The sequence below is a fragment of the Nematostella vectensis genome, chromosome 7 (genome assembly GCF_932526225.1).
Source record: "Nematostella vectensis chromosome 7, jaNemVect1.1, whole genome shotgun sequence".
NCBI lineage: Eukaryota > Metazoa > Cnidaria > Anthozoa > Actiniaria > Edwardsiidae > Nematostella > Nematostella vectensis.
In genome coordinates, this window is record NC_064040.1 from 3,165,997 (window position 1) to 3,180,066 (window position 14,070).

General features: G+C 40.3%; 1 protein-coding gene across 2 annotated transcripts in view; it reads left to right on the forward strand.

Moving 5' to 3' along the window:
• Positions 1-14,070, forward strand: part of LOC5514877 (kinetochore-associated protein 1) — a 94,412-nt gene that overhangs the window by 57,528 nt on the left and 22,814 nt on the right. The window contains exons 26-43 of one of the 2 annotated variants that reach the window (XM_048730514.1): positions 930-1,073; positions 1,730-1,828; positions 2,672-2,772; positions 3,304-3,406; positions 3,892-3,951; positions 4,615-4,692; positions 5,047-5,163; positions 8,839-8,908; positions 9,486-9,550; positions 9,676-9,795; positions 10,325-10,371; positions 10,438-10,533; positions 11,274-11,455; positions 11,676-11,781; positions 12,441-12,583; positions 12,824-12,886; positions 13,434-13,540; positions 14,003-14,056. In XM_048730514.1, the coding sequence (XP_048586471.1) occupies positions 930-1,073; positions 1,730-1,828; positions 2,672-2,772; positions 3,304-3,406; positions 3,892-3,951; positions 4,615-4,692; positions 5,047-5,163; positions 8,839-8,908; positions 9,486-9,550; positions 9,676-9,795; positions 10,325-10,371; positions 10,438-10,533; positions 11,274-11,455; positions 11,676-11,781; positions 12,441-12,583; positions 12,824-12,886; positions 13,434-13,540; positions 14,003-14,056 (1,755 nt within the window). The remainder of the gene's footprint in view (positions 1-929; positions 1,074-1,729; positions 1,829-2,671; positions 2,773-3,303; positions 3,407-3,891; positions 3,952-4,614; positions 4,693-5,046; positions 5,164-8,838; positions 8,909-9,485; positions 9,551-9,675; positions 9,796-10,324; positions 10,372-10,437; positions 10,534-11,273; positions 11,456-11,675; positions 11,782-12,440; positions 12,584-12,823; positions 12,887-13,433; positions 13,541-14,002; positions 14,057-14,070) is intronic. The other variant, XM_048730515.1, reaches the window with a different exon arrangement.

Sequence of the window (14,070 nt, forward strand, 5' to 3'; positions counted from 1 at the left end):
AACGCCGAATCGAAATAATGGATTCAGATATAAACTGTTATGATTAATGTCATAACCTATACTTATTAAATTTAGTCTGAAAACTGTCGAAATGCAATTTCCTATGATTCTGCAAATTCACAGAACATTGTGTTAAGTGTGGAAGAAGGGATGGGTATTTTTGCTTTAATTGAGTGGTTGACATTTTGTAAATTTGAAGGATGAAATTTGAAAATGTGCCAGAAAAGCATCGAACTTAGATATGCAGATGGGTATTTGGGTATTTGATTTGTTTTATTGTGGGGTTGGGATATTCAAAGTATAAGAGTACTTTGATGCTCGCTATTTTCAAACAAAAGTATAAAGAATACAAGTTTTTACTTTGAATGAAAATAGAAAAATTGAAAATGAATGACTTTTTGAATTATGAAACCCTGACTAAATCATACATATTTTACCTCTTATCCCCGACATATTTGTATTTAATAATGTATGCTTTAATATGAAGACAAAAAAACGAGTGTTGACGATCTATAATATCTAGATTATAAATCTAGATTATATATCTAGATTCATCATCGTTTTGTTATTTATTTAAATATTCTCAAAATTTTAGTCTCCGTAAAAAAAAAAACATGGAAAGGGACAATAAGCCCTGAATATACATAAACCATGTCCCAAAAGCTATACGGATCTCTTTCTAGGAATTCTCACGAGCTTTATTGATCTTTATCTGTATTTCTAGTAATTCTTTTAAACCTTATTAATTATAATCTGTATTTCCAGGAATTCTTTTAAACCTTATTGATTATAATCTGTATTTCTAGAAATTCTAATAAACCTTATTGATTCTAATCTGTATTTCTAGGAATTCTAATAAACCTTATTGATTATAATCTGTATTTCTAGAAATTCTCATAAACCTAATGGTTCTTTATTTGTATTTCCAGGAAACCACCCGCACCCTAGTGTTCCGTTTACTGGACAGTGTCAAGGCCACCGAACTGATCGTTCCGTCCATGACCAAGTACATCGGGCCGTACATGACCCACCACGGCCTGGACAGGGACACCGTCTTACTGGAATATATCAAGGTACTATGGTGGCTGGAATTATCACGTGGGTAATTTTTCAACAAAAATATATATTTTTTATTTTATTTCAGAGTAATGCCTCATTACTACAAAATTATCCAACAAAATTATCCTACAAAATTATCCAACAAAATGTGGATTCGATGCTGATGCGATTTCGATGGGCGATTCTTTGTTTTGGAAAGAACCTTTTAAACTCACCAATGTTCTAGGTTTTTCCAACAAATAAATGGGCGAGATTTTATGTTCGATATTTATCTGTTTTCGAGATATTTACCATACGCAAACGATATCTAACTAGAGTTAAGAGCCCTCGCTGGCCATGCCTTTTTTGTTTCTTTCCATATTAGAGGACAAATTGGAATATAAAACTTATATTAACTTAACTTATATTGAAAAAGATTTATGAGAAAGTATCGCATCCGATGGAAGTTCTACCATCCCCTTTTTTCCATCGTCAATAGAGGTTTTTCTCCCACACTGATGGCCTGAATTGTGAGATATTCGGACCGTATTGCAAAGTTATAAAATTAGAGTTTTCTGTAATAATTTACCTTGAATGCCCTCAATGGCAATTTTTTTCGCATTAAGTAACATAAGATAACATTGCAGACCCAGGTTGCTTGTTGATTTATATTGTTATCTTGTGAGTGTAGAAACTGTACGTCAAGGTCCAAGGCAACTACTGGTCGCTTTCACGCCTGTTGCCCGAAGCTCGCGTCCTCGCCGTCATCTCGTGCATCAAGGATAAGGAGGTAACTAACTAGAACTGAACGGACTGCTTTAAGGAGGAACGGAACGGACTAAAGTATATGGTACTGAAACAAACTGGACCACTTAGAAAAGGATTGGAACGGACTACTTAGGAGAAGGATGGAACGGACTACTTAGGAGGGGGATGGAACGGACTACTTAAGTGAGGAATGGAACTGACTCTTTAGGGGCATGAAATGGACTAATGAGGGCAGGAATGGAACGGAATCTTTAGGACAGAATTGAACGGACTTCTAAGGACAGAAACGAGGACAGACAACTTAGGAGAGGGTCGAAACGGACTTCTTTGGCTAGGAATGGAACGGACTACTTGGGATATGAATGGAACAGAGTGTAGGGAGGAAAAAGGGGCAGCTACTCATCCATCTGTCATCTCTCGCATAAACAATAAGGAAAATCAGGGGAACAACAGAGCCAAGGGGCTGAACTCATCCATCTGTCATCTCTCATAAAGAATAAGGAAAATCAGGGGAACAACAGAGCCAAGGGGCTGAACTCATCCATCTGTCATCTCTCATAAAGAATAAGGAAAATCAGGGGAACAACAGAGCCAAGGGGCTGAGTGGGTAGGGCGAGAAGGGGTTTAGCTGGTATTTCCCACAGACGTGACATTATTTTATTGCCTTAATATAGTGTAATACTGGCTTACATGACATTTTTTCGGTCGCGTTACAGTTATATTATCAACATACATTGATACATTTTGCGTTGTCACTTTGCTTTAACGTCCACTCACATGCATTGCATTACACACATTGCGTTGTTTTGATTCTATCCACGAGACATTTGTTTCAACTCACGTGACATTTGGTTGCGTTACAAAGCTGTACTGTCAAGCCGCCCTGGAGGTGATGGCGAACTCGGTGGTGCCGTGGAGTAGTGCTGTGGACAAACTCGTGCAAGAAGTCATGGCCGCCAATCCCAAGTGTGTAGTAACTTTAAGGTCATGGGGTAGTGGTTTTGTAATTGGGTTTGTTGCGATAGTAGATATAATACTATAATACTAATACTATAATAGAAACATTTGGGGATTAAAGAAAAGCAGTTGGCTTAAAACAAGCACGTGATTAAAACCCTAAAGTAAACAATTTCCGCGAGCGTTAAGACAGAGTTATTTTATTTTTAATTTATTAAGCTTTTGAACGATATATAGCGCAATCAAATGTGACGCGTAAAGCTGATTTTACTCGACTGTCAATGTTCCGCGGTGTCACGCTGGTGTCACGCTGGCTCAAAGCAACTGTAACGTCAACATGTCACGCTGGCTCAAAGTAACCGTTACGTCAAAAGGTTAGGTGGGCATAGAGGGGAAGGGAACATCCCTTAGAAACGGGGAAACTAATAGATAAATTAAAACGCTCCCTTGCACCCCCGCCCCCTCACCCAAGAAACCCGGTGTTAAGTTATTTAGTTCAATTGTCGGGGGACTTTCATAAAATTGTCATTTTGTTTTCAGTAATCTATATCTGAAGGAGCAGTGGCGGTTTGTGGAGTTGCGGAAAGTGCTCTCTCGATACGGCATGAAGGGTACTGCCGTGCCCGTGGCGTCCGCTGCGCAGGTTTGGATCTTAGGCAACATGAATTGATTTGTCGGGCCAATATTCGGTCTGTGAAGACAATAATTGTCCCGGTCTGTTGTGTAGTGTCAGATTTGTAGAAGGAGTGCCGACACTAATTTAACGTGCACTAAAACGGGCCGAATTGAATCAAACTAATCACTTCCATTAACTTCTGCGTGACAGTGCGAGAAGTTTAAGATTGTAAAACGGGTGTAAATGTGATGTTACGGCGAGTTATTCTCTGCAAGATTGTTATGCCTTTATGTCTTAGGGTATTTCAGATTTTTTACCAAGATGTAGAGGGCTTTGTGGTCGACTTCGGTAAATGTGCGAAAGAAAGAAAAAAGGGAAAAAATCGGTTCTCACCTGACTCACGAGCAAGGGCCCACAATAAATGCCCTTGCTGTTGTGGTAACCCTGTGGCCACATGTGACGAAGTTAATAAAATAGTCATACCGATAAATGATCAATTATTATTTCCACAGAGAATCGTGAGAATAATCTTGTCGCGCGATGAACCAACTGTTATGGAAGACGCCCTTCAGGTAAAATGAGACTGTCTGGCGCTGATGGTTGATTTTTTTTTTTATGATATTAAAAATGATGATGATGTTCATAATGATGGTGATAATGATAATGATTATTACGGTTTTGATGATGATGGTAATGATGTTGATGACGGTGACTGTGTTAGTGCCGATGGCGGTTGCGTTGGCGATAGGACAATCAGTCTTGATTAAGAATATGACATGTCCCCTATAGTCGGCACTTGCCCTTGACATATCCGCTTAGGGATTTCTGTTTCCCAAGAGATCGTATCTAGTGTATGGCACTTTCCTGGCCCTCAAGGGAAGACGGCCGGGTTCCCCGGGATCAGACGGGCCACATCTTTTACTCGAAAGCGGTAAACGGAGAATTTTAGCCTATTTTAGCGGATGGTATATCGACATAGTCATACGACCTGTAACAAGATAGGTGAAACGCACATAAGCTGTAAAATCCTTGCTACAACTAAAACTGTTACATTCCGACGCGGGCTACCGCCGCAACCTTATGGGCACCGGACAAAAATGGACAGTGCAACTTTCTTCATGTATTTACCTGTGTCTTCATACACACAAAAGCACAGAACAGATAGTACAAATGACAGGAAGCTGCTACATCATAGCCAATAACAGCGGTCATCTAACACTGCTATTCAACAACAGGTGATCAAGGCGTATTCTCATCTGTCGGAGTACGAAGTTTACATGTTCAGACTTCAAAGGCTGTGCAGAGAAGACAGGGTGAGTTTGATGAGAAAGCCCGATACACGAGGATGTCTCTTTTACATGGGTCACTGTAAACACCCTTCTAAGGCGTAAGATATTAAATGAGTCCCCTACTTCTCTCCAAAAGAGGTAAAAATGTATGGCTAAAATTAATACTATCAATTTTTTATAGTGCCCATACCATATCTTCAAAATAAAGGTGCCAATTGTAAACTTTTAAAATAAACATTCATATACATTGCACTTCAGCTATTCATCTTTCCAATTCTTCTATCATACCCAAAAAAATCGCCTTGCATTACATTTCCGTCAGTTTTAAGTTTCTTGTAACTATATTAAGTTGATCTTTGTTTGTTGTAATCCTTTCAGCCTGCCGAGTGTTTAGAACTGCTGGACTCGGTGCAAGATCAAGATGCAGCACGATATGTGGACGAGCTTCTTACCTACCTATGTGAAACACTAAGCGAACAACACTACCCAGAATTGGTACGAGTACATTCATAATGCACATCTAAACACACACAACACGTCCCAACATCCTCTTCATGCTACGAGTACATTCATAATGCACATCTAAACACACACAACACGTCCCATCATCCTCTTCATGCTACAAGTACATTCATAATGCACATCTAAACACACACAACACGTCCCATCATCCTCTTCATGCTACGAGTACATTCATAATGCACATCTAAACACACACAACACGTCCCATCATCCTCTTCATGCTACAAGTACATTCATAATGCACATCTAAACACACACAACACGTCCCATCATCCTCTTCATGCTACGAGGACATTCATAATGCACATCTAAACACACACAACACGTCCCATCATCCTCTTCATGCTACGAGGACATTCATAATGCACATCTAAACACACACAACACGTCCCATCATCCTCTTCATGCTACAAGTACATTCATAATGCACATCTAAACACACACAACACGTCCCATCATCCTCTTCATGCTACGAGGACATTCATAATGCACATCTAAACACACACAACACGTCCCATCATCCTCTTCATGCTACGAGGACATTCATAATGCACATCTAAACACACACAACACGTCCCATCATCCTCTTCATGCTACGAGTACATTCATAATGCACATCTAAACACACACAACACGTCCCATCATCCTCTTCATGCTACGAGTACATTCATAATGCACATCTTAACACACACAACACGTCCCAACATCCTCTTCATGCTACGAGGACATTCATAATGCACATCTAAACACACACAACACGTCCCATCATCCTCTTCATGCTACGAGGACATTCATAATGCACATCTAAACACACACAACACGTCCCATCATCCTCTTCATGCTATGAGTACATTCATAATGCACATCTTAACACACACAACACGTCCCAACATCCTCTTCATGCTACGAGGACATTCATAATGCACATCTTAACACACACAACACGTCCTATCATCCTCTTCATGCTACGAGGACATTCATAATGCACATCTTAACACACACAACACGTCCCAACATCCTCTTCATGCTACGAGTACATTCATAATGCACATCTAAACACACACAACACGTCCCATCATCCTCTTTATGCTACGAGGACATTCATAATACACATCTTAACACACACAACACGTCCCAACATCCTCTTCATGCTACGAGGACATTCATAATGCACATCTTAACACACACAACACGTCCCAACATCCTCTTCATGCTACGAGGACATTCATAATGCACATCTTAACACACACAACACGTCTCATCATCTTCTTCATGCTACAAGGACATTCATGATGCACATCTTAACACACACAACACGTCTCATCATCCTCTTTATGCTACGAGGACATTCATAATGCACATCTTAACACACACAACACGTCTCATCATCCTCTTCTTGCTACGAGGACATTCATAATGCACATCTTAACACACACAACACGTCCCAACATCCTCTTCATGCTACGAGGACATTCATAATGCACATCTTAACACACACAACACGTCTCATCATCTTCTTCATGCTACAAGGACATTCATAATGCACATCTTAACACACACAACACGTCCCAACATCCTCTTCATGCTACGAGGACATTCATAATGCACATCTAAACACACACAACACGTCCCATCATCCTCTTCATGCTACAAGTACATTCATAATGCACATCTAAACACACACAACACGTCCCATCATCCTCTTCATGCTACGAGGACATTCATAATGCACATCTAAACACACACAACACGTCCCATCATCCTCTTCATGCTACGAGGACATTCATAATGCACATCTAAACACACACAACACGTCCCATCATCCTCTTCATGCTACGAGTACATTCATAATGCACATCTAAACACACACAACACGTCCCATTATCCTCTTCATGCTACGAGTACATTCATAATGCACATCTTAACACACACAACACGTCCCAACATCCTCTTCATGCTACGAGGACATTCATAATGCACATCTAAACACACACAACACGTCCCATCATCCTCTTCATGCTACGAGGACATTCATAATGCACATCTAAACACACACAACACGTCCCATCATCCTCTTCATGCTACGAGGACATTCATAATGCACATCTAAACACACACAACACGTCCCATCATCCTCTTCATGCTACGAGTACATTCATAATGCACATCTAAACACACACAACACGTCCCATCATCCTCTTCATGCTACGAGTACATTCATAATGCACATCTTAACACACACAACACGTCCCAACATCCTCTTCATGCTACGAGGACATTCATAATGCACATCTAAACACACACAACACGTCCCATCATCCTCTTCATGCTACGAGGACATTCATAATGCACATCTAAACACACACAACACGTCCCATCATCCTCTTCATGCTATGAGTACATTCATAATGCACATCTTAACACACACAACACGTCCCAACATCCTCTTCATGCTACGAGGACATTCATAATGCACATCTTAACACACACAACACGTCCTATCATCCTCTTCATGCTACGAGGACATTCATAATGCACATCTTAACACACACAACACGTCCCAACATCCTCTTCATGCTACGAGTACATTCATAATGCACATCTAAACACACACAACACGTCCTATCATCCTCTTTATGCTACGAGGACATTCATAATACACATCTTAACACACACAACACGTCCCAACATCCTCTTCATGCTACGAGGACATTCATAATGCACATCTTAACACACACAACACGTCCCAACATCCTCTTCATGCTACGAGGACATTCATAATGCACATCTTAACACACACAACACGTCTCATCATCTTCTTCATGCTACAAGGACATTCATAATGCACATCTTAACACACACAACACCTCTCATCATCCTCTTTATGCTACGAGGACATTCATAATGCACATCTTAACACACACAACACGTCTCATCATCCTCTTCTTGCTACGAGGACATTCATAATGCACATCTTAACACACACAACACGTCCCAACATCGTCTTCATGCCCTGAGACCCTGCGGCCTTGTGGGCACCCCCAAGGTATCTACCGCAGAAAAGAACAAGAAAGCACCGGATTATCTCCTTTTTGACACACTGAACCAGCCCAGATATGGTTCGCAGATTTTAAAGCTACAGAGCTAAACACGAAGCAACCATCTCTCCCTACTGTGTAATACATAGAGCCAACAGCTCTTCCCAAAAATGGTGCTTGATTGCATGTCACGGTAGAGCTAAACACCTTTTCTCGTTGTCAATCGGTACACAACAGTGACTTGAAAACACAGGTAAACATCGCATCTATCTCCGAAAACTGGCTCAGTCAAATAACACCGTTCTACAAATGTAGCCATACAGGTTGCGCAGTGACTTGAAAACACAGGTAACATCGCATCTATCTCCGAAAACTGGCTCAGTCAAATAACACCGTTCTACAAATGTAGCCATACAGGTTGCGCGGCGCAACTTAGTAATACATAGCACTGGCATTATCTCTCTCCCTTGTCTTCTTGAGGTGTTTAGCAGCTCATATAATGTGCTCCTTCTGAGTCCCTGAAATTATTATCATGTCACTGGGATAACCTTACCCAAGTCCTTTATTTACGCCGCTAGAATGTTTAGCAGCTAATGAATTGCATGTCCAGGACTCTGAGACCGAACATGCCTCAGCTGCAAGAACCGCGATAACCCTCATGAAGTACGCCCTAAAACGGGGTAAGTATGGACCGTTATTATGAGCTAAATAGATAGCTAGATATGGTTATTACATAGCCTTTGTCATGAAGTACGCCCTCAAACGGGGTGAGTATGGACCGTTATTATGAGTGATAGATTGATGGATATGGTAATTACATAGCCTTTGTCATAGAGTACGACCTCAAACGGTGTAAGTATGGAGATAGACATGAACTTTATTTTAAGGTGATAGATCGATGCATATGGTGATAGGCAATAGATTAATGTATATTGTAGTTACATATAGGAATTGCCATGAAGTACGTCCTCAAACGGGGGTGAGTATGAAGTGGTGGAATAGTGGTGGTGATGATGATTATTATGGGGGGGGTGATGTTGATGAGGATGACGGTGATGATGATGTTGATTATGTGGTGGTGGTGGTGGCGATGGTGATGAGGATGTTGTTGATGATGATGATGATGATGATGATGATGATGATGATGATGATGATGATGATGATGATGATGATGATGATGATGATGATGATGGTGAGGATAGTCATAGCGTTAGCTGTGATTATGTTTAATCACATTCAATTACCTTTTTTTCATAGATTTACCAACACTCCATGACGTTAAAGATACCTTACCTTCACTGGAAAACATATTATACTTACAGGTAATTTATTTACCATTTCATTTTTTGGTTATTTTTCTTTAAAATAACTTTGGTTATTTTTCTTTTAAATCACTAGAAAATTATGATGAAAAAATAAAAAAACTCCTTGTGTTGTTCATTTGCAGAAAGAGTTTTCAGAGTTCTTCTCTCTGCCGATGTACGACGATGATGAAGGGAGAATTCAGTTATTCCAGAAGTACCTTGATATGTATCTACTTCAGCCCCGGTCCCCCGAGAGAACCAAGGTATTTTTTATCCAAAGTCAGGGTCGTACTAATAGGCTGCACTCCTTCTAAGAACTCTTACATAACCCCCCCCCCCCCCCCCAACTCCCCACCCACGGATGTCATTAATTTCAGACTTAGCCTCCCTGTTTCGACACTTCCCACTCATGGATGTCATTAATTTCGGATATAGCCTCCCTGTTTTTACATTTATTGCGGTTTTCAACATTCTGCGAACTCTAGCCGACAAATTGCCATATTGTTTTCTGGCTCCCGCCATTTAAACTCCTTGGAGCAGTTTAGCAGGCTGGGAATTATCGACTAGAGTAGCAGAATATCGAATATCACAGTAACCCATTTGGCCACAGCTTTTCATGGTCTTCGCTTTTCAACCTCTTGGATATTTTCAAAAAACTGAATAGCACCTAACTAAGATTGCGTAGCACTGAAATAATAAAGTTTCGTGGATCACGAATTTCGTTAAGACCGCACAAAGAATTCTTCATTAGATGATGGTGATGATGCGTGCGTCGTTTGTTCGTTTTTCCAGGAGCAAAATAACAAAGGCCAAACACTGACTTTAACAAGGCTTAAAAGGTACGATATCTATTTTCTATTGTTGCTCAGCTTCCGAGGTCTTATTTTTCCTTCTTCTCTTGGTAGGTTGTGTAGATTGCTGAAGGTGTCCGAAGAGGAGCTCATGTCTCACTTTGCAGCCAACCTCAACATCAATATACACACTTCCCTGGACATGTGTAGGTGAGACCTTTCTCTATATTATTATATCGCTTCACAGTACACTTGAGACGCTTTGCCAATACAACATTTTATCCATGCTTAAGGATAAAAGATCATTTTATAATCCTGACTGGTTTTAAAGCCGCATTGTCACCAATTTACTTCCGGAGGTCCGACGGAAACCTCAACCGTTAAAAGACAAAAGAATCTATTAAAATCCGAGATATTAAACAGGCCATCCGCTCTAAATTATCAATCACATCCTCAAAGAAACTTCCAATAAACACACTGCTTTCAATATTTTGAAATATTTTTCGCGTTTTCCGTTAAAAATCATCGGAGATTGTTAAGTAATCGACCGGAAGTAAACTGGTGACAATGCGGCTTTAACTGGAATAGCCCTAAAATCGCTCTTCAACCGTGTGAATGGCCTTGTTTAAGTCAATCAGCATAACCCACACAAGATTTGATTTACAATCATAGCGACCATAACTAGGCTGTTTTTGGTTTTTCCCGAAAAAAAAAAACTGTGGAACCCCGCTTATGCTAACTAACTTCGATCTACATATATTTTTGTGTCCTTTTTTTACAATATTTTATTTATCCAAGAGATAAAATATTATTCGATAACTCGCGATGGTTATTTTACCTATTCCTCCTGATTTTGACTGTTTTCGAGCCATCTGAACACTAAAACATATTTCAATCGTGCAAGTTGTAATCACCACTAAGTAATCTTGATTATTTATTTAAATTTTTAGAGAGATGCTCGAGTGTTCCCCCAACCCGTCGATCGCCAGAGTCGTCTTTGAAGTAGTTCATAGGATATATGACCGTATCACGGAAGGCTTTGTCCTGGCGCTAGACGAGAACAAGAACTCGTCACAGCTCACCCGCGTTCTCCACCAGTTGCTGTGCGTGTGTACCACATGTTGCGACCCTGGTAAGGAACTTATGGGTGTATTTAGGCATTTGCCCACGTCTCCACCAAAAATCTTAAAGGCCATATAAGCTTCTCTAAGGCCATATAAGCTCGGCTAATGTAGCTAGCATTCTTCAACAATTAATCTAGTATAGGAGGGACAGAATTAGCCGGATTTTTTTTATGGTCACTGCAATATTTCTGAGGGTGGTACACCAGGTGTAACTGTTTCCTTGTACAGGCTTGTTGTGCGACTGCATGGAGCTGTGCAAGTGTGCTGGCGTGATGGACGAGTTGTATCTTCAGTGCGATACGGGCGAATATGGATTCTCCATGAACGAACAGAGGTATCATGTGGCACAGGAAGCATCCATCTTCGGCGTGAATAAAAAAACGTTCGAATTTATCTCTCTTTGGTTTATGCCTTACGGCTCTTTTTCAAGATCTAAACCGTTTGTACTTCTAATTCTCTAGAGTAGACATTTGTCTTCATTTTTTTTCTTTAGTTTATAGAAACAAATCACCATAAATAACTATAAGGAAAGGTCCTTGTCAAGTCGTGGACACTATTGATCGAATGATCCAACGTGATAGCCAAGAAACGAGCCACCTCTCACAAATTGAGTCTTGAATTTGATTGTTTTCGGCTAAATTAGCAACCAAGCATTACTGTACTTTCATGTTTTTTTTGCCTTCAATAAGCAAAGGTAGAAAAGACGAATTGACATGTGAGTATACGACAGGGCCGTAGCAAGGGGTGGGGCACCAATGTTTTCCAAAGTTATAAGGAAATGACCAGTAGGGGAGTGGCTGCGCCCCCAATATTTTCTCAATGTTTCTGTTTCGTGCCACCTAATATTTTGAGGCTTGCTACGGCGCTGTACGAGCAAGTGACATCGGAATCCAACAAAAAGTTTTTGCTACATTACGATTATAGCGTAATGTATAAACTTACGGGTTAGCTCTCGTCATTTTTCTTCAACCCTTTTTACCCTCTTTCTTTTAGCTCTAAAAGCGATCCCCTTCGTGCGTTGATATTCAGCAATAAATTCAAAGAGGAGGGCCTGGTACTAGACTCGTCCCTAGCTCTCCCTCTGGCAGCAAAGTACACAGCCGCCACAATGTACACAGCAATTCCGGTTAACCAAGGTATGGCAATAACAACTTTTATTTTCAGGGCGTGCAAAAAACATTTTGCGATCAACATTTATATTCATTTTGTTCGCGTCAAAACGCCCTATTAATGGGCTTTGGTAGTACAAGAAAAGATATATAGGCTTTATTTATAAGGATTTGATCACTTTTTTGCCTGTCTCAAGGATTACTATCAGAGCAATGCATTATAGGTACGATCAGCTGTCCCCCTTTAGTAACTTTTTTTATGAACAGGGAAGCACTCTTCCATTGTTCCATTTCAACAGCTGAGGATGGCTGGACAAATAGCACATACAGGTATGTCGTGAGGATAACCTGCTTACACTCGTTTGGCCGGTTATATTTCAAGCCGACGCCGCTTATTCGCTCAAGCCAAGATGGCAGCTGGATAACTGTTGCAAATAATAAACGGGCCGTTTAATATTTGACGAGTGGCCTTTTTTTCTCGATTATTTTTTGCAGACACTGACACCACGCCGCCTATTTTGCTGTTTTTAGATGCTTGCTTTTAGATTTAAATTATTGAAAATGTTCCAGCCTAGGTATCATATGTGCAGGAGCATAAAACTACAACGTCGCTAGCATTGAGTAACTAGCTTCTCTTCTCCTTTTTTGCGACCGATTGTATGGAATTCCGGTCATGTGTCTCGAATTGACGTGAGTTGCATGTGTACTCATCACTAAAAAAGATTTTGTGTTATGGATGATATTCCATACCATTATTCATTTTACGAATTCAGACGACGCAATTCAGTTAACAGATTAAACCAAATAAGCGTATTTTACCTTGTAAGATGTACTTGCAGATCTAACGATCGAGTTACCTTCTACTGTTTACTTGCAGATCTAACGATCGACCCAATCAAACGACTCAGTGCGGCAGGGATTGAGATTCTGGCCTACCTCCAGGAAAACAACCTACAAAAACTCGCTTGCAAGTATGCCAATGAGGTATGGGCCCGAGCTCAGAATATGTGTAGAAGATACACGATTTAAAGACCTAAGAACTAAACTTAAGATAAGCTTACACACGTTTTAAAAACATGGTGTAAGGCCTTAGAGCTAAGCTTGCAGGACAAATACTATGTCCTCAGAGCTTACTTAAGTTTACTTAAGTACTGAATGCGCACGATTACAGCGCGACCAAGAAAACCGTTAGCACCGGAAATATGTATGGAATATTTGTTCCGACCAATCCCTCGCGAGATATTCAAACAGTCAATTAGTAACATGTCTCAACAAGTCTCAGTGTCTGAATTCTCGCGTCTGATTCGTCAGAAGAAAATAAACATTCCACACATATTTTAGGTGTTCACGGTTATACTGGTTGTGCTGTAATAACGAATCGTCTTGATTGTATATTTGGAATTCCGGGGTGTTAACTAACGTTATTTCTTTTTCTTTTTTTTGAAGACTTTAGGTACTATTTTACAACATTACGCCGCCAACTCTTACTTGCTCTCGGAGGTTAGTGTCACATC